A 26,651-nucleotide genomic window follows, 5' to 3' on the forward strand; every position below is an offset into this window, starting at 1 on the left:
TCGACCGAGTCCTGTCACGTCTGATTTTCTCAATATTTGTAGATTGTACAGAGGAAACTAATCTAGTTAAAAGGCTTTCATGTAAATTATTTTCTTCTAACCAACACATCACAAATCTCGAATAAACGAGGTATATTTTTTAGAAATGAACAGGTTTTACAAACGGTCGGACAGAAAACAGAATAGGATGTACAGTATTTTTATTATTTTACGAAAAAGTTTAATATTTCTTATTCTGTACACAGAAATAGAAAAACGGGCAACATTAAATTCAAAGAAATGTCTTGATTAAGCTGGAATTCAGTAAAAAGGGATTTAAACTACTTGAGGTTCTACAGTAGTTTTGCATAATAAAATGCAATAAAGTAAAATGCAAAAAAAAAATGTAGTAATTAAAAGCGAACAAACGAACAATAGATTTTATCACTCAAGAAGTAACTTTGTCTTAACTGTTGGTAATCATGGAAAGTAAAAAATCTGAAACTTCACCATTCTTGGTTTTCGTCCTCTTTTATACTTTTCTTCAGAAAACTTTGAATTTCAATTGGTTCCCAGCTTTTTTTTTACCCCAAGACAATATTTGTGCTTTGTCCACATACTTACGCTACAAAATGCTACAAGTACCCTATGTTTTCCCTAAAAAAAGACAAAAAAAAAAACCCACATTTCTTTTAAAAAACCCAGCTTCAGTTGGGTTTTTTGGGTTTTATTTAAAAAACCCCAAAAAACCCTGGGTCCATGGGCATTTTTTAAAAAAACCCCGGGTTTTTGAAAACCTTGTATTATAAACAACAAGTTTATTAACGATTAACAATTGTACAAACTAAAATCAAAGAAAAAGTAACTAACTCAAAGCGACATTCAAAATTAAGCTTCACCTTAAAACTATATCTAAATTCAATCTGATTTCTGTTTACTAATCCCAATTCACTATTACCGGAGATCGTGTCGAAAAACATAGAGGCCCCGGGGCAATGAAGGAGTGGAGGCCCCTAATCAGGGTTCGAAAAGATCATCCTATTTTCGAAAATATCCAATACTTTGATATACATATATATCAAAATATTCGGATATATATCCAATATTTTCGATTTAAAAAATTTCCATTCAAGTCATTTCGTCAAATAATTTTTAAATTTTTGAGCTCAAGAAGCGAGAAGTTGTAAGGATGACCAGCAAAGTGAACTATTTTTCAGATTTTTTTTTACTTACTTTATTTCTCTTTAACTCATAGGTACAAATTGCAAATTAAATGAATAAAAAAATATATATATTGCCACTGAAATGCTCGATCAAATAAAAAATTGATAGTAAATGGATACTTGCAATCAGGGCTTTCCGATATATCCATAATAATATTATTTTTGTGCAAGCATTTTTTGTAGAAATACAAAAAAAAAAAAAATGTCTGGGAGAAAAAACGTAAAATTTACTGACCTGTGAAAGTTACAATATTTCGTACAAATTTTATTAGGGGAGCCCTTTTGTTGTGGAGGCACCGGGGCAGTAGCCCCGCCTGCCCTCACTTAAATACGACCCTGATACTATCATCAATTCAAGATACTCAAGGAACACCGAGTTTGGACAATGCTCGAAGATCGAATCCTATCTGTCGACGATAAAAAAACTAAGTCCTGATTAATAAATCCTGATGAATATGAACGGGGAACTCGATGGCTTTATAATGCCAGAGGGTCAAAAACCTCTACTGCAATCTACCAGCAGGCAAACCAAAAACCGAAAACGAGAAAGAGAGAATGAGCCAACAACATTCCAGAACTTCGTAGAACATCGAAAGCGCTTAGCGAAGTTGCTTAGCAAAGCAATGCGTTCATTAGGTTATCATTACACCATACTTGCCAACCTTCAAAGAAAAAAAAAACAGGAGATTCCACAAGAGGTATATAGTTGATTCAACAGCGACATATCTTCACAACAGAATTATTAAATTATGCTTTTAAATAACATTAATACTAAATTTAAAATGAAATGGGGATTTTTCGCAGATGTAATCTAATTGGTAGCAGCAAGAAAAAATAGACTGCAAAGGTAAAACCAAATAATGAGTGAATTTGCTTTAAGTTTCGTGCATTTCCAGTCTCTACCAAAAAAGTCGCTACAAAAATTTAATTACTAAAATCCGAAAAAAAAGGAGAAGGAAATCAATATATAATGAAAATAAAATATGAAATAAGTAGGTATAGGGTAGCACATGTTAAAACAACTTCAAAGTTTCAAAACAATTGAAATATTTTTAAGATGCAAAAGGATTGAAATCTGGTGCCATATACGGCAAAGCACGTGCTTCGTTGAACGTGCAATGTGGAAAGCTTCCAAAAAATATTTTTTTACTAATTGAGCTATTAATCGGAAAAATTCTTATTCCCCGACATTGGTAGATAATTACAAAGGGGCGCCATCTATTCAGAGGAAAGTGAAACTTTTTGATGATTGACTGACAAAATTGCAAAACGGGAGAAAATCGTAAAAAAAGGGAAATTGGGAGATGGAAGCAAACGAGCTGATGTGTGCATCACATGACTTCCTTTTACTCCAATTTAATGTCATTTCCTCATTATTGGCAATTTTAATGTGATTCAATTGTTTGCTCTCTAAATATCACCAACAGTGGCCATATTGATACCAAATAAAATTTAAAAAAAAAACATCGCAAAATTTGTCACCAAGTTGGGGACAAAACTTGGCGACCAAAAGACTGGCTATGTATCGCCAAGTGTCCTCTAAATTATAACACCACTTGAGTTTAATAATGATTTCCCCCCAAAAAGGGGCAAAAGACCTTCTTAGGTACATCTGAATCAAACAATATTGAAGGTGCACAACTAGGCCGTATTAGGAGTTTACGTACCAAAGTTCAACTTTCTAGGACATACAGTTTTTGAGTTATGCGAGATACATACGCACATACATACGTACATACAAACATCACGAGAAATCTCGTTGTAATTAACTCGGAAATCATCATTATGGATATTTGGCGTGTCTATATGTTCTTAGGCCCTTATCCACGTGTGGTCGAGTCAAAAAAAAAAACTCAACATTCATTCGGGGTTGAGCAAAATGGAAATGAAGCCCAATTTTTTAATGAAATTTTTTTTCGCGAATCAGTACTTCCTTTTTTGTAAAAGGAAGTAAAAATGGGAGTCTCCTGTTAAAAACAGTAGAGTTGGCAAGTATGTTTCACAGTGAACATTCCCAGTAAGTTTACGTTCAAATGACTTCGTAAATTATGAGACACACACATGTAATAAATTACAGATAATCTACTCAGGATAGTGTTTATGAGTACTCACCTATGGCGAGAGCGAATCCGCAGCGGGACTCCATATGCTCCTCCCCGAGCCCCTCCAGGTAGCGGTCCAGGATGCGGTCCCCCGGGCGGAGGTGCCGCCCCAGGAAGTGGGGGAGGGCGGACACCGCAGACGCCCGCACGCCCCCGTCCGCGTGACGCAGGCACCCGTCCAGCAGCCGCTGCCACTTCGCTGCAAGATGTTATAAAAAATTCAAAATTACTTATCTGTTTCAAATCAGAGTAGAAACCTTTCTATAAAAATCCTTTATTTAACATGAACACCACTTGCTTCTTGCAAGATAAAAAGGCAACTGAATACATGGTGAAAATCAAAACAGGTTGCTGAAAACTAACAGTTGGAAATGCAGTTACATGTGTACATGCGGTTACATGTGTGCCAACACCTGATTGGTCAACAGCCAGAAGCTCATTTAAATATCTAATGGACCAATCACATGTTGGCTACAGTTAAGATACTGAAAAATGAATTTATGTTAAGAAATTTAATCTAATATTATGTTAATTTTAATAAGTAATTAAATATATATTTTATTTTATTTAATTTATTTTTTAACATGAAAGAATACTCTACACAAGAGATCTCCGTGTGAGCGCGGGTCTCGATCGCACGGCGCCCTCGAACGAAACGGTTCGCCCGTACGTGTCCGAAACGCGAGACTCTTCTGCCGATTTATCTAAACTAATGTTTCATTTTTGCACACGACACAAACCGGGGCGTCACGTACCGTGTCTTGCGAAACTCCGAAATGACGTAAAATTGAGGCAACAAAAACCGCATCGTACTGCCGTGTGCAGTTAAAGGGCCGTAACTGAAAATTTTTCGTTTTGCATTTTTTTTTACATTTTTGTCATCCATTGTATGTTATCTTTTTTGTACAAGCTCGCTTATTTGGTTTCCGCTGAAAAAAAGGCTCGAAAAAAACGTCCAATTCCAACATTTTCCTGTTAATATTGAATCCACCATACATTTCTTCAAATACAGTTGACTCTGTTTAACGACGGCTTTTCACGGTCCCAGATGGTACACTATAGTGTTAAAAGTATTCTATTTAAGGACGATTTCTACTTAAGGACGATTTTTTGTGGTCCCTTGAAAGTCGTTAAACAGAGAGCCAACTGTATCTCGAAATCTCATTTCTGCAGATACTGCTGTTTACCTGCACGCGGCAGTGTAAATGAGTAGACTGCCGTGTGCAGGTTAACGGCAGTTTCAAGAAATGCGTTTCGGATTCAATACTAACAATAGGGAAGCGTCGGAATGAGACGTCTTTTTCTCACATTTTTTCCAGCGGAAAACAAATCAGGGAGTTTGAACAATATAGCTAACGTACAATAGATGACAAAAATGCAAAAATATGAAAAATGGAAAATTGGCTGTTACTGTCCTTTACCTGCACACGGCAGTAGACTCTCGAGGTGGGAAATTTCGCGATGGCCAAAACTTCGGTTTCCGGAAAGCGTACAAAATACACTAGTTGCAGTAGAAGACCATTATAACGCACACCTTGGCACCAGAGCTTTTGCGTTATACAGGTTTTGGCGTTATATGGATCATTTCATTTGAAAATAATACTGCGAATATGTCTATATATTTGCACCTCAAAATAAGTTTTAATTGCCATAAGTATTAAAGCATGAATTATGCAATATAATATCTATATTGTCATTCACAAATAAATATACAGTTGGCTATCTGTTTAACAACTTTCAAGGGACCTCAAAAAATCGTCCTTAAGTAGAAAGCATCCTTAAATAGAATGCTTTTAACACTATAGTGGACCATTTGGGACCATAAAAAGCCGTCGTTAAATAGATAAAGTCGTTAAACAGAGAGCCAACTGTATTTTACAACTTAAAAAAAGCGAATTATTCTGCATTACTGCTAACTTCATGGTTTGCACAATAGCTGCATTTTCAGGAGCAATCTGGCACTTCGTTTTTTCTTTCTTTGAACACTAATTTTCATTTTAAAGCTTTGAATTAAGATAGAAAGATGAAAAATGCTTTAAAATTTAATTTGCCTAGTAATTTTCAGGTTTGAAAGGCGGAAGAGTGTTTTTTTTTTAACCGTAAAATTCATTATTTACATCAGAAAAGTTGTGCGGTTTATAGAGAATTGTGTTATAAAGGTATTCGACTGTACTTCTGTGAAAAAAAAAGAGAAAAAATTACATAAAAATAAGAAACAACTTGATCATTTATACTGCCAAAGAACAAAATCCTGAAATGTTAAATTTGTGTTTCATACGGTGAGATATGGATACTGTACCGTGTCGTACGAGAGACGGGCGAACATCTACAAACACAATTAAACATACTCCATTCGGACCCGGTACCGTGACCGGCGTTTCTCGGAATGTCGGACATCGTATCGGGGATCGGCGAACGCGGATAAATAGAAATAACTAAATGCGATATTGAAAATAGATCGCACAAGGAAAAAATATCAAAGTTCAAACCATGCAAACCAGCTTCACGTCCTTCGCGTAGGTCGGTCAAAATTCTGATACCATTGATGAATGATATCACCTATTAATTTTAATACTTCCTGCAGAGTTAGTGGAAGAACTAACATTTCATCAACTTTCTATGAATAACGTTTAGTTTATCTTTGGAGGAGTTGTGCAAGTGGAAAGGGGGGGGGGGCATAGGGATGTGAATCGTAAACTGTTCGAAATTGAAACTTAAAAGACAAGGGCTATTGTAAAAAATTGTAAAAAAAAGGGCTACTGTTAGTACTAACATCAGGGAAACACTGGCGGTTCAGGGGCCTTACTGCAAAGTTTTTTAAATAGAAGTCCTAAAAACGCATTTCAGGTTCTATAATGTCAAGGACGAGGGTTCGGGGCAGTTCTCAAAATTTCTTTGACAGTGAAATAAAAAAAAAACGCAATTTCAGTCTATTTGTTGTGAGGCTAGGGAAGCGGATGGGTACTCTCCTTCGAAAATTTTTCGAAACTGAGAGCCTAAAAATGCAGTTTTAGGGTACGTTTGGTGATGTTAGGATAAGCGGTCCCTTCCCGGAACTTTTCGACAAAAAGGGTCAAAAAATGCGATTCCAAGCAATCTTTGGATATGTTATGCAAGGAGTGGTAGATTCTAAAGCTTTTTGAAAAACATAAATCCTAAAAACACATTTTAAACACCTCTTTGGCGATGTTAGGAGGAAGGAAGAGGGTTACCGTCCAGAAATTGTTTGAAATGGAAGTCTAAGGCTTCAGATTCAAAATGGGAAAGACATCAGTCTGTTTTAAGCCACCCATGGTTTTTCTTCATTTTTATTTAGACCATGGCCAATAAGCCTGGAAATGTCCTCTCCATGTTTCAAAGTTTGTTTATATTTTTGATTGGACGTCGCCCATTTCGACCGCAACAGGTGTCACTGGGAACCCCTGCATCCACCAATCAACGGCAAAGTAATGGAAACAGGGGTACCCTGTAGCGCCCTCTTTGTTGCTATGGGTTTCAGCAGTTGTCCGGCGGGTCGACTCCTCGCGGCGGGACAACGGTCTCCGTCGACATTCCCCGACCCACATTTGGACCGGCCACGAAATATTTAACTCGGACTAAATTGCTGCAAATCCGTCACATATCGGCCCGACAGAGGAAGGGTACTCTCGGAGAGCGGACCGACCTCCGCTGAACACTCTTTCGTCATGTGGACAAAAATGGCGGATGGTCCGGAAGGCGACTCACCCGGGATGTCTTCGCCGGGGGGCAGGGGCAATGCGGCCAGGGAGCACTTTTCCACCAGGAGGCAGGCAGCCGTCCGCATCTGGACACCTCCCATGCCTCGGAACAGCCCCCGCTCGTCCAGGACGCTCACCAGGCCTGCGATGCGGCCGGACACCTCGGCCCCTAGAGAGGGAGAGAGATGTCAGATCTTGCTCTGGGGTGGAGAAATTGTAAAAAAGAAAACAAAACGTCACATATTTAAAAAAAAAAAAACATAAAATAGTCTATTTCATCATACAAAGAAATCCTGTTGCAACATACTCCAAGGGACAGATAAAATTTTTCGTTGTAACCGAATTGCCTTAAAACTTTCTTTATTTTTATCAAAATTTTAATTTTGCAAATCAACAGCCTAACATAATCAATATGTAAAATTTAATGTTAATAACGATCTAAAACATAACTAAACACATTTTCTCTTTGGTAAAAAACAAAGGGGAAGCATTCATTGAACACTGACGTTTTGTTCATTGGTCGTATTCACAGAAAGTGTTATTTTCTTTTGTAAGAGAAATTTATTTCCAAAGGACATTATAAAAGATTGTAATTTAAGAATGTCACTTTGCTGACCTTAAGATAAGTTGAAATCTTCCTGAAGCCCTTGCAAATTCTCAGGGTGCCTCACTCTTGGCACGTAGAAATTGACAGCATACGACTAGACATTGTCTTTTAGAGTCTCACATCAGCTTACGTTTCAGCTTGAGCAGATTTCCACCTTGAATGCCTCTGTTTCGAAAGTATAAACCGAGTTCTCACGTTACGACTCCCGAAAATTGTTTTTTAATTTCCGAAAACAGCAATAACTAAAAAATATTCAAACTGAAGCCGAGAAAATAATTTTGTTGTGACGAATTTTTGAAAAAATGGTTTCGTTAAAATGAGGAATTTTATACATTATCTTAATGAGTTTCCAAACGGGACTGAATGTTTCCTTCCTTGTATCGGCATTCGTTGTAACGGGATTTCATTGTGCCTAGAGAAAGAAAAATAGGCTTTTATGCTTTTCACCAGTGAAGTTTAGATTGTTTTTTCTTTAAAAAAAAATCTCGGAAAGCCTCCTTCTGAAAAAATGATTAAAAGTCCGTATCTTTTTTACATTTTTCTCGCCATCGTTGCATCAGGAAAAAGGGCTACCCACCCAGGACGTCCTCCACGGGGCCGAGGAGCGCCAGCGCGTGGACGACCTCTCCGAGGGCCAGGAGGGCGCCGTGCCGGGCGTTGGGGTCCACCCCCGTGGCCAGGTCCAGCAGGAGTGGCACGGCCTGGGCGGCGGCGTAGTCCGGGTCGCTGGGCGTCAGGTTGTGCAGGGACTTGGCTGCCAGCTCCCTCACGGCCGGGTCCCAGTGGTTGATCTTGTGGCGCAGCAGGTGCTCCACCAGCGCCAGGGTGTACTCGGGGAACTGGGCGATGTGCACGCTGCAAGAGACAGATACTCGTGTGAGGTCGTTTATTCGCAGGGACGGACGTCAGTTTGTAAACAGAGACAGACAAATAGAGGGACAAAGATGCCCCCTGGATGGACAGAAATAGAGAATGTTCCCCAGAAATGAATATGTTATATAATTAAAAGTTACTTATCTGTTTCAAATCAGAGTAAAAACCATTCTGTAAAAATCTTTTATTTAACATGAACACCGCTTGCTTCTTGCAAGATAAAAGGCAACTGAATACATGGTGAAAATTAAAACATGTTGCTGAAAACCAACAGTTGGAACTGTGCAGTTACATATGTGCCAACACCTGATTGGTCAACAGCCGGAAGCTAATTTAAATATCAAATACACATAGTGAAAAAGCAAAATATGTGGCTGAAAGCCAACCGTCGTCATTGCAGTGACGTGTACAGCCGACAAATGGATGGGTCCATCGACATCATCCTATTTAAATGAGTTTCTCTAGCCCTTGACCAATCACATATTGGCTACAGTTAAGATACTGAAAAATTAATTTTATATTAAGAAATACTTAATCTAATTTTATGCTAATTTTAATAGATAATTAAATATATATATTATTTTATTTATTTTTTAACATGAAAGAATACTCTACAGAATAGAGACATATGGATGCCTCACTTGCCAAATCGACTCAGTCCATAAAACAAAAATTAGAGAAAAGTGATGAACAGCGTTATCCATAGGAGCAAATAGGACCTTGTGTTACATTTTCTGGCATCGCAGGGTCAGAAATGTACTGAACCAAAAGTTTAACACATGCTATGCATTGATAGAGCACTATTAAAGCAGAAATGAGGATGTTTTTTAAAAAAGGAGTAAATCAATTCGGCAACAGAGGCGTCCATATAATAGACGACATTCTGATGGCTCATTTTCTAAAATTTTACCAAATCTCTCTCCAGGCTATTTTAGATCTGCTAATGATCTTCACATTTATTTAAGCAGAAAATGTATTTCTATTGTTGCTTTGTTGAACTATTTTCAACATGAATGTTAAAAATTCAAACAAAATTATAAATAATAATACTCAAAAAAAAACAAAAAAAAAACGAAACATTGACATGAAAACTGTTCTTTTCTGTTATCCAAAGACCAATTTCATTTTTAAGTTTTTTTTCTTCAAAGAATGTGTTTCATAGGAATAAATAAAATTCCTCATATTATGAATGGCATACATTCTATACCAGGGCTTCGCAACCGGTGTGCCTCGGCACTGTTGGCATAATTAGAAGTTAAGTTTAAATATCCAATATTCTGTTTAAGAACATTAAACTAAACCAACATTAAATGCCCGTGAAACGTCAAGTTGGAGACAAGTAAAAAGCATATTTCAGAAAAATTCATTTATTTCAATATGTCTAGAAAAATATAACAAACATCCCCGTTAAAACGACCCCCAAAATATCACAGCAAAGAAGTCCCATAGAATAAAGAATAAAAAAATCAAAAGTCTGCAGATGATGTCAAAGTTAGTTCCGAGTCGATAATCCTAAGTACGCAACAAGTCGACCGGATTAAACTCCAGGAACACAACACTTATTTTGACAGGTAATCCACATGAGAAGATTTGGTAAACTATCCAATAGAACGTCTGGAACTCTTTTCCCTGGCAACTTGCCGGACACAAAATAAGCACTTCTTCACCTGGTCTCATTTTCATTATCAGGACTTTCAATTCAAAACGGCTTGCTTCGCTGCAGCCATCATCAGTGGTTTGAGTTTGGTGAGACTAAACCACTGACTCAGTCTCACCAAATTCAAACCACTGATGATGGCTGCAGCGAAGCAAGCCGAAACATCTGGAATTTCTACTCCAATTAGACCACGGCCAATAAGCCCGGAAATGTTATCTTCTCAAACTTCAGCTACAGCTCACGAAAACAGTCGCCATTAATTATGGCGTGGGGAAAACGTCGATTGAAGTGTTTGCACCGACTAGTTGAATGACCCTTTTACCAGACTGGGCCAAAAGTAGGTAACAATATTCAACCTCAAAATATTTTCATTAAACTATCGGCTGTGGGCCGAGAATAAATATAATAATATTTTATGCCAACAGGCATACTGGTGTGTCGCAGTATTTTCATAGTTATATAAAAAGAAAGAGCCTTGATGTGTTTTATTTTAAAGTTACGACCAAATAGCGCTTGTATCGCTCTGTAACTTCTCAATTCACCCTGTGGATCATGTGCAGTAAGACATACCCAACAACGGGAGAGAGGCGGGATTTGCTGCCCCACTTCTTTTAAACTTCTTGTGATCCCGTTACTTTTAGTTTTTGAAAACGGATTCTAATTTCCACGAAATAAACTAACTATACAGAATTTTTTCTAAATCTTTCGCAAACGGGAGCATTGTCCTCTCCTCCAGGCAGGGATCATACCCTCCCTCCCAGAATTTCAGCCCCAGCTTTAACTCCTGTTTTCCTCTTTTCCAGTTCCGATACTCATTTCATTCGATCGTAGTTTCTCGAAGCTCGGTTCCGAGACTCGGCAAACTAGAAATTAAAACCGTACACTGTTACCTCCATCATGAAACTCTCATGACAAAGAACTTACCAGATGAGCTGAAGTCGGCTTCGGCTGAAGTCGGGAAAATCGTCAATTCCATAAAATCGAGGCCGCTTCATTCTCGCCTTTTCTCTGTATACTTTGTGAAGAACTAGGAGCAGATCACCACTCCCTACTTCTTCATACAGATATTCGCTGCCTTTCATGTGGTAAGCTACTACAGTAAAACCTCGTTAAGTCGTCACTCAAGGGATCAAAAATTTCTGACCACTTATGCGGAGTGACTACTTATGTGGAGTGGAAATTAAGGAAGAAAAAAAAAGCTTTACAAATGTTTATGAATTGCAGTAGAATTCTGTGAGAAAAACAATGGCTTATGTAATAAATGTCTATAAATTAGTGGACATTTTAAAAAGGGGAAAAATACTAATGATGGTTACTTTGTTTTGTTTTCTCTTACTTATACATTACTTAATAACAACAAATTACTTTAATGTAGTTACGGTACATTAATACAGTCTTTCAATGTTGTCTGATGAAGTTGTTGCTTACGGAAAAGAACTATCTCTTCTAACGTACATCAAACTTTAACTTTTGTGTTTATTGTTCCTTGTGAACAGATGTTAAATACTGACTAACTTTCTCCAGGTATTACATTTTGTCTGTCTTTGCTGGAAAGAGTTAGATTCATATTCTTGGCAGAGTCACAGCAAGAAGTATGCTTCGAATGACCAAAACCGAGGATCGAGATTTCAAGGAAAAATGAATATCAAACAGCCTTTCAACTGAGTCCGACACTATTTTATAAGATCCGATAAGGAAAAGGAATTTTAGAAAACAATTTTTGAGCGACTAGTTAACCGGGTAAAATTAAATTTGGTGACCAGTAAAGGAGGATCATTTTACATTACCGTGAATGAGACCTTTTCGGGACCGAAGAAAAACGACCACTTAAACGGAGTGACCACTTAACCGGTCGACTACTTATTGAGGTTTCACTGTAATATAAATTTTCATGAACAGACGATTCTCAACCGCTTCCCCCCTCGGATCGGAAGAGGCGGGGGGACACGCGACGCGGGGTCGCTAGAGAGAGAGGGAGGGGAGAGGATCTCACCTGAGGTTGAGGAAGGCGTTGGTCCTGGATCCGACGGCGTAGTAGTCGGTCTCGGTGAGGATCTCGATGCCGTGGGGGAAGGTGCCCTGGCGCCCCACGTTCTCCTGGAAGGCGGCGGAGGCGGCACGCCGGCACGTCACTTCCCTGCAACACACGAGGACAGCACATTGGTTCGGGCCGGACAGCCCCCCCCCCATACGCTTTAAACTGTGAGCTTTTAAAAGTGCTCAGCTTATTAACTTTAAGTGGAAGCTCAACCAGGACGTATGATACTTCTTGGAAAAACATATTTATCTTGTGCAACATCACGAAGAGCCAAATTTAAAAAGTAACTTGTTTATTATGGCTGTGATATATACAATGACATGTTAAAGGAAATATTGAGAATACGCTCTTTACATTATTAAGTAGCTCATAATACTTTAAATGACTTCTGAATCTAACATTCTAAGTCAAAGTATGAAACGTTAAACATACTGAGCTATGATATTCATGTCCAGAGCAGTAAGCCGAAACTATCGACAAAAACGGACAGACTCGACTGGGCTGCCGAAAGAAACCGACCGAGTCTGGCTTGGGTTGAAATTGAAAGGGAAAGAGAATGAAGCAAAGTGCCGTTAGCTTAAATGCTACCGGCAATTTGCATATTCTGCTGACGCGATCTCGTTGCAAGAAGGAAAGAACGAATGAAAAAAACCCTAATGCAAATTAAGGTTGCCAACACTTTTGGAAAATAATTTATTTCCTTTCGTAACACGCTTTTCGGTCACCGTATTTTTGGGAGTCAGTGCCGCATCGAAATATATTCCCAAGGAAAAAGAATTTAATGTATGGGCCGCACCCGCCATAAGGGCCACACCCGAGGTGAAACAACTTTGCTTTTTATCTCGTATGCGCCGGGGTGCTCATTCCCGAAAATACGGTATTGTTTTAGTCCATGCGTAGAAGAAACGGGAAACGAAGGAGGTGCCTCGAGGCCCACGTTTTCCTTTGCCGGTAGCACTGGTCATTTTACGTAGCTGTGCACAATGTGGAGAAGAGAAAAGGCCAAAAAGTGCTTACAAACGGTTTCTTTCCCCATGTTCAATCAATGGAGGATTCATAAATTTGCACAGGCCTACCTCTCAGGCCAATCGGAACTGGAACTTGAGAGCTCTTTATCCACTACGAAGCTGAAGGGGGCCATGAGTGAGGGAAGTTAAAAGAATTGCTTTTAAGCAGTCTTTTTTTTTTCTTAATTTCTCCCATGTCCAACGATAGCAATTGGGTGAAAAAAAATGAATAATCCAATTCCCAAACTGAAAATCGGTTTTGATCGGCAACAAAAACTTCACAATTCAAGGTTTTTTTTTTCAAAACACACTACAAAAAAAATGCGCTCCTATGTCCTTTATGATATTAATATTAATGAGTCATGAATGGTCTGTAGAAAGACCCTGAAAAGGATTGAGCTGCCTAAACCTGCGAACTTTGGACCAAACACATTGAAAAAACTCCCTAATTACATGCCTGTGTAGAGAGTGGATTAAAAACATTTTAAAGCACTTTTTGGCGTTTTCGCTTCCTTAGAAACGACCGACGGAACTGCCGATGGATGAATGTTCTCAAATAACTTATTGGTGTCAGTTATACTTTAAAAATACTTTTGGAAGTTCAATTTTGGACCCCCCAGTTGCCGACCGCTGCTCTCGATCTCTGCAAAATCTTGGAGATACTTTCAAACGGATTGGAGGAAATGTTGGCAGCCAAAACATTTTCTGCACCTCTGCTCATCTCTACAATCGTGCAACTCTGCTCATGCATTCCTGGAGGGACGGATTTCATCCAGACTGATCTGAATGCAAATATCGCATCACTGAAGCTCGAAGGGTCCACATTCCGAGATCTTTGCTTTCGTGTGAATTTCTTCAGAATTTCTGTGTTCGGCGATGGGGGTCGTTGTTTCGCATGTGCTCGCTTCATTTCGTCCTCGAAATTCATTTAAGTGTTCAACAAAACTACCGTATTTTCCTGCGTGTAATACGCGGATTATCTGTTTAAAAAAGGCAAAGTTTATGACGCAGGGTTGTAGATTTGGCCGGACAAAACTGATTTTATCCAGGCTACTGGCTAAAACCGGTTAAAACCGGCCCAAACTGGATTTAACCACCATAGAACTGGAAAAAACTAAATTATGTGAAAATACACTTCTAATTTGTATGTATGTGAGAGATGTGTGTTTTACAACCAATAAATCTGTTAGTTGGAAGTTGTTTAATTAAGCAAAGCAATTTTAGTTAATTAAATTTAATATTACTGGAAGTAATTTACATTATTATAACAATAGTAGTGAACAAATTTTAACTTTGTTCAAAATTAATAACTGAAACTGCTCACAACTAAAACAAAAGACATAGGGAATACAAAACAGCCTGTAACATAAATATAGTAACTTTTCAGTAGTGTTGCTTTTTAATTTTCAAAAGTGTTTTCCCCCTGTAGCTTCCGTTTTATTTATAAAAAATGTATGTTTCTAAAAGAAGTTCTTTATTTTTTTTCTCATTTATTCTTCAAAATTACTTGAAATACTTTGTACATTTGTGTGAGAATTTTATTTTTTTAATGTTACTGCATATTTTTCACGTAAACCTTATCTTCTAAACATGCTGTAATTTCTACAAACTGTAAAACATATTATTTCGATAAATAATGCAAGATGATTTATTATGGTTTGTTTTGCATTTCTTTTTAATAATTTATTATTTCGTTTTCATTTAAAATTTGATAATTATCTAAGTGGCCAAAACTGGATAAAACTGATTTTATCTCTGCCGGTTTTAACCGGCTTTATCCATGGTTAAAACCACCAGCAGCCGAAACTCTTACAATCCTGTTTATGAGGTGTGTTACAGTAGGATTCACCCATCGAGATCGTACGCCGACTGAATGTTGTTTATTTTACGAAGCATGCTTGTTCCTCCTCGCTGCCTGTCTGTATGTTGGTTATTTTACGTTGCTTGAATGTTCCTCTTGGTCATGTGAAATAAACAAGAATACAGAGAAATAGGTAGCCATTTGCACAAGATTAGATCGTTTGCTCATTTGTCTTCGTTTTTCAAGGAATTAGCGTACTATAATCGTGAATTCAAGAAGAATTCATTATATTTTAGATCATATTTCAGATTAATTTTGATTAAGCCTTCAAAGCAATTACTTTTTCAAGATTTTAGTTTAGTTGCTCAAATGGTATTTTAAATTCAAAAATTTTTTTTTTACATCGTATTATTCACGGATTATACGCCGCCGCAGATTATATGAAGCTTTTTTTTCTTTAGGCTGATTTTAGGACTGCGGATTATAGGCCACCAGTGGATAATATGGTAACTTTATAGTTATGCTTCTTTTTCAATGTTTTTGGAGGCAATTAAAAAGCGGAAGTTTTAAACTTTAAAATTACTATCATTTTTGGCAACGGTTAAAAAACAATGTGGCGAGAAAGGCTCGCAAGGGCCATCCCACTTCAAAAGAGAATCGGCTTAAATTATTTTTTGAATGACAAACGGTGATGAATGTGTTACTATTTTTAGTCACTGAAATTGATAAAATATTCAGAGAAAAGAAAAAACACGAACCCAGAAGACACTTTCATTTTCCCAACAGTTATTTCTTAATTAATTTTTTTAAAGTGTCCGATTTTTCAAACAAGGCTCGGCCTTTATGACGTCACAAATGATGCACTTTGCCGCACCTTTCCACCGGGTTTCCACGTTACGATAATCAAGAAGCGAATTAAATCATTGCGCTCTACGCTCGCTATCAATCCTATTGTTACAAATTCTGTAAATAGTAATTATTTTTGTGATTAATTTGTCGTAATCTAGCTAAATTAGGCGTTTACTAAATTATCTTTCATCTAAAATTATTGTAGTAACGTAACCTGTAAATAGTTTCCCGTAATGAATATACAGCCCCTATACATTTGGCTGAAGTATACGGTCCTTTATTTTTCATTGATAAGGTTTGTGAATGAAAGAAATAACGGTCCACGATTTTCGAGAAGCATTTGGAGTATTGTGGAAACTTTTCGATGTTTATAAAAGCGTCCCGCATGATAAAACGTCAGTTTCGATTGAGAATTTGTGCTGAGAGTGTATTAGCTCTGTTTATTGCGAGGCATTTCGCTGCGTTGTTTTTCGTATTTGGAAGTAAATACGTGTGTAACCGTCGAGTTTACGGTGTTGAGTGATATTTGCTGATGATTCATTTAGCAGTTGTTGACGATCTTTCCGGTACATAGTGTAAATAAATTTCCTGTGTTTTTAATCAAGAACTGTGTCGTCCTTTCAAGAAAGTTGGAAGTCGCTCCGGATCCGTTACACAATCGTTGCCAGTACACGTGAGTAAAGATGCGAATTAAATATTGTGGACCCTGAATGGCAACACTGAACGGGATTTCATCATTTGTGATGTCATCGGCGGAAGCGTGAGCAACGAAAGTGCACCGATTAAGGTGATTTTTCAAAAATATTGATCTCAGTCAAATGATTTAAAAAGTGGTCAGATCCTTTCAGGAAAAAAATACTTTTAAAGTTTTGGAGACGGCCCCGCTCGAACTGACTCCGGGGGGGGGCACTCACCTGTCGAAGACGGCGGCCACCAGCAGGGCCCCCGCGATGCCCCGGACGTGGGGCTCGAGCACCGGGGGGTCGTAGGCCCGGGCGAAGGACCAGCACACGTAGCAGGCGGCGTCCCGGATGTGGGCCCCCACGCTGAAGTTGCCCCGCTGCTCGTCGTACACCAGGGCCCGCAGCACCACGCCCACCACCCGCTCCAGGTGCTGGGGCAGGATCAGGCCCCTCCTGCCTGCGGGGAGAGAGAGAGAGACGAATGAATGCAGGCTTTTCCCAAAACCATTCTCGTAGCACGCACTCGTTGTTTGAGTATCCATTTTACAAATGTGGCAGTGAGAAGCAAAGGGATGTAAGTGGCAAAATTAAAAATCTGGAGATAACCCGCACAAAGGGTAGCAGGGTTCATACCCATTTTTAAAAGTGAAAATTAAGGACTTTTTAAGGACTCTGAAAAAAATTTACGAATTCATTGGAAATAATCAGATAACTTTAGGTACGCCATTTCAAAGTTTTCCAGTTGGACAAAGTACTTGACACATTATATACACCTTGTTTCTAAAATGTAGGGAGAGGCGCAATTGACTGTGATGCTCCATTAGCAGTGAACTATACTTTATCAGAGAGCAAAAAGAAAGAAATCAAAAGCGAAAAAAAAACTTAAAATCATGCAGAAAAGGGATGAGATCAAAATAGCCCCTGGTGTCTGACATTCCGAAATTCAACAAAATAATGTTAATTTACCAGAAATATAAGAAAATGGGGACCGAATAATATAATTTAGAAATTAAGGAAATTTGCAGAAAATTAAAGATTTTTTAAGGGTTTTTTAGGGACCTTAATTTTGCTTGATGAAATTAAGGGTTTCTTATGGGTTTTTTAAGGAAGTAGGAGCCCTGGGTAGGTGAACCTCTCCTCTGTCTTGGGGGCAAGAGATAGTACTAGTAAACCGTACAGCATGATTTAGAAAAAAAAATTCAATGAAAGCCTACCTAGGATGCTATCTTTATACGCGTTTTACTCGAAACTTGAAAACGTCCACTTACATCCCTTTGCTTCTCACTGCCTCATATGTTCCATGAAAGTTCCAGCAGATGACTCATCGGTTTCAATCCCCGTGCTGTACGGGTCGCCGCAGTAGGTAAGAGACTGTGTTGTGCACGGAATACCAAACGCCATCAGCGAAGATTTCCGACACATTCTAATACCGTCTACCACTGAGCAGAGTTAATCTTACACATGACAAGAAAAGATACTTTTTCTATACAAAGCTTTCATTTAAAAGTTTAAAATAGTTGGCAAGTTAAAAGAACACAATATATTGTAAACGAGGGTGGATGAACACTAAACCTGATACCTGTACCCTTCGGACCCAAGGAAAAAGCACCATGATATTATAAGATAGCAGACAGCCACACACCAAACAAAAACAGAACTCCCTCTGATCTCACTTCTCAAATCATAACATTTCCCATGATCAGAAACAGAAAACACGGAGTTGACGCATACTCATGGCGCCATCTACCGGGATGTACAGTACTTCCCGAGGGTCCCTAATCTGGGCAAGTCACTACTGGGATAGGAACAGGGGACCCTCGGGTGTGATGTGATGTACAGTAAACAACTGAGAAATTGATACGTACACATTTATAATAGTTTGTTTCAAGGACCAGACTAAATTAGATTGAATATATTATACAACAGCCTTTGATGTACGAGACGAGGCTGATAACGTACGATGTTTAAACTAAAAGCCGAAAGGCTAAATTCCGTAAGTCAGTCAACACTATTACTTGCTTATACAAGCAGAGATAATATCACACAGTGGAAGATGCAGAGTCAATGTTAATGTGAAGAAATGAACATTGGAAACTTGTTAAAATCTTACCAAAAATTTATTGGTCCATAGAAACTAAAGTAAATAAACTAACAAAATAAGTTCATAAAAATAAACCCTGGCCATAAGCGGAGGTGAAGTTAACAACTCCCTGTAATATAGTTTAGCCTTGCATATTTAATTATTTCATCAAATGTTACTTTTAATATAATTGTAAGTGAACGTGACTTTAGGTTTTTAAAATATTGTCAGAACGACTTAAGATGCAATAAATGTTGTAACATAAAACTGGTTCCCAAATTCATCTAAAATAAAATGCATATTAAACGTCAAGGTGTCTCAATACATTATATGACACTTCCTGACACCTACCAGACTAAACACATAAGAGGCTGATGAACGCAAAAAAAAAGAAAAAAGAGAACGATTGGAATCGTTCACTATTTATACTTGCCTCGTTTGCATGGGATTGGGCATCAAAGGAGGCCAACCTAAAACCGAAACTTTACACGTGCCGAAAGAGTCGAGAAGTTAATCTAATTTCAAAAAAGGTCGATTTTACATTACATTAGGAATGAGAACGCGGTTAAATATCGTTTACCGATGTCTATCATTTCGCACTTACCCAGCTCCGCCAGCGCCAGGCAGCCCCCGTGCCAGGCGGAGTCGCTCTCCCGCAGGCTGAACAGCTCCAGGACGGAGGTGACGACGTCGTCCGCCAGCTCCTTCGGGAGGCGGCCCGTCACCCGGCCCACGCCCTTGGCGGCCGACCACCTGCGAATGGGAAAAGAGAATGGCACCATGACGATAGAAATCATTCGAACACTGGGGTGTCCCTCGTATAACCAACGCCTCCTATATACTAAATGCCTAACCACTTTGCCTCAAAAAGAGTGTCTCCACCGGTACACAAACTACGCTACCTGGCGGCAATTAGAAGGATGACGTTGCTATGACGATGAATCCAAACAATTCAAACATTTGCTTCGCAAATATCGTCTGATATTTAGAATTGTTTTCATCTTTTTCTTTTGGATTAAAATCGTTTGCTCGAATAAAATCTCTTGTAAAATTTTTTGTCTCTGTGTATTTTTTTTCTTTAGAATATTGAAGCGCTTCAAAGATTAGTGCGGTTTTCTTTCTTTGTTTTGAAATGTAATAATTCCAATAATGCCTCGAACCTGTTGTATACCTTTTTGCACTTCTAGATATAAAAATAAGGAAAAAATAAGTTTTCTTCAAATTCCTGCTGATGTAAATCAGCGAGCATTATGGCTAAATGTCATAAAAGAACAAGGTAAATATATTTTTTTCCGGGTGGAATTATTATATCATCGTTGAGTATTGGTAAAAAAAAATATTCCCACTGCTTGAAATAGTGTTTGCCATTTTTGCTCTTCTTACTTTAATTTTACATTTTTAAATAGAACTTTTCATGAGATGATTTGCTTTTATTTACTTGGAGGATTACTTTATATTTAAGTGATACAATTTAATTATTTGGCAGAATAATTAATATTGCTTTAATGGTACTTTTTAATTTATTCACAATGGACTATTTCATTAAAAAAACTAAACATTTAATTTCAAATTCAATTTATAAATATTGATTTTAGCAACCTTTGAAAAACGGATAAGTTTTTAACGAAAAAATGTGGAAACGAACCAAGTGTTCTAGTTTTGATAAATCCTTCAATTTTCTTTAATAATTGTTCATGTGCGCTTTAAACTGCATAAGTATGTATACAATGACTCTCCAGAGTGTCCGTATACTTTAAAAAGTTGTAATAAAAACCAAAATAACGCAGAACTGAATTCGAATAAGAAGTTAAATATTTTTTCACATCATCTCTAAGTCATTCTACATAAAACAGTAGTTTTTTTTCCAAATATTAACTGATTTTCTATTTTAAACGAGTCAAAAAACGAAGAGAAATAACGAGTCGCAAAAGTAATCGTACACTGAAATATTTTCGGGGAAATTCATGATTAAAATTGTCTTGTGTTGTTTTTTTTTTCTTTCATTGACTCTTAAAAATCATTTGGATTTAAATTTTTTGCTTATTTATTCCACAAAATTCTACTTATAATGGCCGGTATTCGTTAAAAAACAACAAACACCATTGAAAACAAGATTTTTTTTTTCATCATTAGTAAAAAAAATGCGAAATCTACTGGTAATTTCCATGGAACGTTCCGTGATTTCACCAATTTCTTGCGAAAATTAGGTATATTTTTCAAAAAGTTTCCTAAATTACTACAAGTTTCACGAAAGCAGACTTCTCCCTTTTGTGAAAAATACCTTTAGCTACCAGTTTAAAGATTAACTGAGCGTATCTATTATCGGCTTCAGATGAATTACGGCCCGTTCAGGTTGACTAAACTCCCAATGAAAGCGAAAAAGTCACTGTATTCCGCAGCTTTACGAACAGATGAGGTGCTTGGTACTTACTTGTAGTTCTGTCTTAGCGTTGGCATTGGCCCCAGTAATGCTTTTGGAGCTTTCTAGGTGAATCAGGAAGGCTACAAGCGAATGCTTGAAAGCTACTTTAGATTTTGTTTTATAAGGTTTCAGCAACGTGACTGGCTTCAACTGAGGAGATTTCTGTATTATTTACAATAATTCAATGAATATTTCAGAAAGTTTACAGACTTTTAGGGAAAAACATTCCTGTTTTGGAAAGATATTTTACTGGCAGACATTGGGCACATCAGCTGCCCATTATTTTCCAGGAACGTTTCTGAATTGTTTATACAGTGAAGTACCAGTAAATTAGTTCGAAATATCACTAAATTAGTTAATTTATGCCACTCTATGTGTCTGATAAAATGCTTTGAAGATAAAAATCGGATCGGAGACAAGGTACTTATAGTTGGATCAGTTAATCATGGTGGTGGAAGTGTTTTTATGTGGGGGTATATATCAGCATCAGGAATTTTTAATTTGGAATTTGTTGTTAAAATAATGAATCACGCTGTTAGTTAAAAAATTTTAAAGGACAATTGCAAGCTAATAGCCGAAAATTTGCTCATTGGAAACAACTTTGTTTTTTTATAAAGACAGTTGTCTTTCAACGTTTGCGTCTGGTGCTTCTAAAATTGTGCACACGTTTTGAAAATATCTCCTCAATCACCAGATTCAAACCCAATGGCACATATTTTGAGAGATTGGAGGTTGGATTACGAAAGTACCTCATTGAAACAAAAATCGAACCCAAAACGGTAATGCTCGAAGTATGGTTGAACCTGAACACTCACTCAGGAATTTGCAAAAAAAAAAAAAAAAAAAACAGTGAAATCTCTTTCCAGGCGTTTAAAAGCTGTTGAGGTTGTGTGTGTTGAATGATATCTTTTTAAATATAAATTTAAAGAGAAAATTATTTACTTACATGTAGACAATTTTTAAAGTGTTCAAAGACTTGTGAGATAAACTTTTCTGCACTTTTTAACCGATTTCAAAAAGGAGGCGGTTATTAATTCAAACCGGTTTTTTTTTCGTCCACTCATAGTTGATTATTGATTTCTTAAAAATCAATTTTTATTATATTATTGACAAATTTTTATGTAATTTTGTTGAAAAAAAAAAATAAGAGATCACAGATCTTATACATAAAAATCTATTCTGAAATATTAATTTAAATCAATAGATAGCGGCCTATTTTATTGAAAATGGAAAGTGTGCGAACACTTTTGGGAGCCACTGTAGCTTTTGAAGTATGACGAGTAATCTTTACCATCACTTTTATGGGGGTTATTTCAATGACTGAAATTTTGGTGCGGCCTTTAAATTTTGGGCAACAATCGTTTTATTTTGGGACGATCATCCAGGGCCGGAAAATATTACTCCCGCAAGCCCTTGGCATTATGAAATGGAAAAACTATTGACCTAAGTCACAGTTATCAAAATCTTGATTTTTGCGATAATTTTTCATAAATATTTTTAAGTATAATTTCGTTTAAATTTTAATTAGGCTTATTCGTTATTTTTTTAGTTTCATCTGAAGATTCTTCGTGGTATCCCAACGACTTTACTGTAATATGCGAAAAACATTTTAAATCAGATGATTTCAAACAAGGACTTAAGAGAAAGATTTTAAAGCAAGGTGCTGTTCCCTCAATATTTTCAGATAATTCTAACTCTCTGAGACCTCCAAAGAAAAGAGCAAGATTATCAGTTGTTGAACTTTCAGATGGATCAGAAACGTATGAAAAAGATGAAAATCTGCCACCTAACTCGGTCTCTGCGTCATCTTCAACCATTTCAGCTTTACAAGTTGAAAATGAAGCCTTGAAAAGAAAATTAAAATCCGCAACTTTCTGTCTCAGAAGAGCCCGGAAACGTATAAAAAGAATAAAAAACCAAAAGAAATCCTTATTGAGAAAAAATGTTGAGCTGGTGAAAAAATTAGCAATTTTTTCAAATGTTGAAAATGAAGCTGCTGCTGGGTCAGAGCATGCAATATTTATAATGGATCAACTAAAATCTCACCAGGAGAAACAAATTCGATGGAGTACCGAAGTTATAAAGATATGCATCTTGTGGCAGAGATATTTCCCAAGAGGATACAAGTTCATGCGTGATTCGAAGTTTTTAAAATTACCATGCAGTACAACTTTAAAAAGGTATATTGGGTATGGTACTGCTAATACAGATATTGGGTTTAGCTCATTAGTCAAACAACGCTTAGAATTAGAAAAAGCCCAACTGCAGGAAAATGAAGTTTACGGTTCATTAATTATCGATGAAATGAGTATCAAACCAATGTTGAACTATGATAAATATCGTGATGAAATATTTGGATACGTAAAAATGGGAGGAATTGAAACTGAAGTAGGAATAGAAAATAAATTAGCGAAACATCTCTTGTGCTTCCTATATTCAGGTTTATCAACAGCAATAAGAATACCAGTTGCGTTTTATTTTACTTTGCAACTTCAAGGGACTGAACTACATCAACTAACTAGACAAGTACTTTCTGAGGTGGAAAAAGTTGGCTTTAAAATTTGTCGTATTGTTACTGATAACCTAAGTGTAAATACGTTGATGTACAAAGAACTGTGTGGGGGAACTATTTTGCCATCTATCGTCCATCCGGAGGACAGCAGCAGAAAGCTTTTTATCAGCTACGATTATTGCCATATAATTAAAAATATCAGAAACCAATTCCTATCCAACAAAAAAAATTTCAATAATCAAGGTAATTCCATTTCCCCATGGTATCTTTTCGAATTGTACAAGATCCAAAAAAAACAAATAATTAAACCAGTACGTTTTTTGACAAGAAAACATTTATATCCCTCTTCATTCGAAAAAATGAACGTAAAAAGGGCTATTGACATATTTAGGCCCGAAGTGACGGCAGCACTAAAATATTTGAAAGAAAAAGGCGAACAATTTGGTGTAAAGGGCTTCAAAGACGCAGGCCCTACAATTGAATTCATGGAAACTGTCTACAGGTGGTTTAATATTCTCAACGTTCACAATACAACACAGCACATACACAAAAGACAGCCAGATTCCATGCAATTTTTTTCCATAACAGATGAAAGATTAAACTGGCTAAAAGAGGATTTTTTGACGTACTTTGGAAATTGGAAAAATAAGTGCTCCAATGAGAAGGTAGAATTTCTGAGCAAAGAAACGTATGAAGCGATAACAGTAACGACAATATCAGCAGTGGAAACGATAATCTACCTTCTCGAAAACGGTTTCCACTATGTTCTTACAAGAAAATTTTCCAGTGACGATGTAGAATCGTTTTTTGGATATATAAGGAGATTAAACGGCTGCAATGACCTAACGAATGCTTCTGCAGCAACCGACGCAATTTCCAAAGTATTGAAACTTGGAATAATTAAGAACACGAAATCATTTACCCGAAAGCAAAATATAACGCAAGACGACACCACTTTCCTGCAGTCTGTGTCGTACTATCAATCAATCATAGATGATGACTTAAAGAGATTGGAGAAAACGGTAGCAGTTCCTCAAAACAGCATGAACACAGCAACTTTCTCAGTAGTTGCTGGGTATTTAGCCAGAACAGTAGAGGAAAACATAGACTGTGTCGAATGCTATAACCTTTTAACTATTGCAAAATCCAATTCTCCACACAATTTCATGATCATCCAGTTGGATAGGGGAGGGTTAAAATACCCCAAACCTCAATTCACCAACATTTTGATTTTACTGGACTCATGTTTGAAATATTTATTCAATATTGATAAATTTGAAAAACTTGTAATCAAAACATTAACTGCAATATTTTTACCGTCAATATTAAAAAATCCTATTTTTTCTTGCCCACTAATTAAAACAGCTAACCACAAGCAAGTGCTGTGCACTCTTATCCTTAACAAGTTTTTTCGACCATATGTTAAAAATTTTTGTCAAAGTTCAAGCGATCATATAAATTCTAAACAACAAAAACAATCTAGGAAAATTTTGAAACTTTAAGTTAAGTTAATTAAGGCTCGGCGAGCGGTCCTTAAAAAGCCCTTACAACACAGAGCCGTAGCCTGGGGGTTGTATTAGGGGGCAATGCCCTACCCTTAAAATTACTTATAAAACAATGAAAAGTTTTGGGAGAAAGTCCCCTTCTTACAACATCGACAAAGATCTTTTTTAATTGCATTTTAGGAACTTTAATTTCTAAATAATTTGTGGAGGAGAGTACCAACTTCATTCCCCTAACAATTGATGTTAGGCTTGCATATTTAAGGACTTCCAATTTCGAAAAAAAAAATCATAAGAAAGTTCCAAACCTCATCCCTGTCCCTAATATCAGTTAATGGCCTACATATACAGGAAAGCCTTCAAACCTCGCTTGTCTCCAACTACTAAAGGTGGTCTGAAATCGCTTTTTCAACACTTGAATGTCGAAAATTTTTGGAGAAATATTCCAAATCTAATTCTTTGCTCTCGTCAACAAAAACTAACTACAGTTGTATTTTTAGACTGATATTCGAAAAACTTTCTAGGGGAGAACCTCAAAAATTCTCTTCACTTAACAAGTATCAAAGATCTTTTAAATTATATTTTTGGAAATTCAATAACGAAAAATTTCCGGGGAAAAGTTCTGAACGAACCCTATCCTATATCTCTTAACATTACCAAATATAGCCTACAGATGCGGTTTCAACATTTATATTGCGGGGCATTTCCGTGGGAAAATTCCAAACCTCCTTTAACACCACTAAAAAAATCATCTATAATTGTATTTTGGAACTTCTATTTCCAAAATCCCGAGGGAGAGTTCAGAATCCCATGCCCTCTCTTTTCTTCATCACAGATGATTACAGTTGTGTTTTTCATAAACTTTAATTCCGAAAATTTTCTGGAGGAGACCCTTCAAATACATTTTTTAAATATAATGTTTTTGGCATTAATTGCATTTTTGAAACTTCAATTTCGAAACATTCCTGGGATAGGTTCCTTGAATATCAGCGTTTCCTTTAACGTTACCACAGATGGTTCACAACAACGTTTTCAAGATTTCAATTCCAAAAAAAAAAAATGTTTGTCCCTCCCTGTAACACCACCAAATATCGTTTGAACTTTAAATTTTTAAAGCTGCTATTTAGATTAATTGCTGAGGAAGAGTCCCGTACTCATGTTTCTGTGCGAATACTACTTTGTGTCTGAGTTCATATGGCTTATTATTCCGAGGTGTCCCCCCCCCCTCCGAGAGCAATGGCCAATCCCAACCCCAAAAGGGGCACAAGCTCCCCATCCCCCCAAAAAAGGAAGAGTACCCCCTCTGACAACAGCCCTCCTTCCCCCAAATTTCTGCCGACTGTTCCCATTTGACCAATGTTTATTTTCATTTTTTCAATGCAGCAGTCTGCGCCATGATCAACTCCTCAGGTGGGCGCCCCTGGCTAATTATCTTTCGCTGTATAACTTGAGACCTTTTCTTTTTTGAACCCCGCGACGGTACTGAGTAGTGAATAATAAGCTTGAAATTCTTTAACGTAAAATTTTTTTCGGAGTGCCCCTGCAATCCAAGTCAATTGCCCTACCTTATTTCAGTGTTTAGCTACAGCCCTGTTAC

The 26,651-nt window shown here is 37.2% G+C and overlaps 2 protein-coding genes across 2 annotated transcripts in view; one reads left to right on the forward strand and one right to left on the reverse strand.

Annotated features, from left to right (window-relative positions):
- The window catches only part of LOC129234046 (tubulin-specific chaperone D-like), a 36,887-nt gene extending 17,487 nt beyond the window's left edge, over positions 1-19,400 (reverse strand). Inside the window, exons 1-6 of the mRNA XM_054867946.1 lie at positions 19,223-19,400; positions 16,770-16,995; positions 12,154-12,297; positions 8,208-8,485; positions 7,031-7,192; positions 3,315-3,503 (exon numbers count right to left, since the gene is read on the reverse strand). Coding sequence (XP_054723921.1) covers positions 3,315-3,503; positions 7,031-7,192; positions 8,208-8,485; positions 12,154-12,297; positions 16,770-16,995; positions 19,223-19,400 — 1,177 coding nt within the window. The remainder of the gene's footprint in view (positions 1-3,314; positions 3,504-7,030; positions 7,193-8,207; positions 8,486-12,153; positions 12,298-16,769; positions 16,996-19,222) is intronic.
- Positions 19,401-19,767: 367 nt separating this feature from the next.
- LOC129234047 (THAP domain-containing protein 2-like) lies at positions 19,768-22,800 on the forward strand (the record flags this gene model as incomplete). The annotated part of the gene is made up of 2 exons (XM_054867947.1): positions 19,768-19,933; positions 22,590-22,800. Coding segments are annotated over exons 1-2 (377 nt in total), but the record flags the coding sequence as incomplete, so codon positions are not given.
- Between the last annotated feature and the right edge of the window lie 3,851 nt (positions 22,801-26,651).

This window comes from Uloborus diversus, unplaced genomic scaffold (assembly GCF_026930045.1).
Source record: "Uloborus diversus isolate 005 unplaced genomic scaffold, Udiv.v.3.1 scaffold_953, whole genome shotgun sequence".
NCBI classification, from domain to species: domain Eukaryota; kingdom Metazoa; phylum Arthropoda; class Arachnida; order Araneae; family Uloboridae; genus Uloborus; species Uloborus diversus.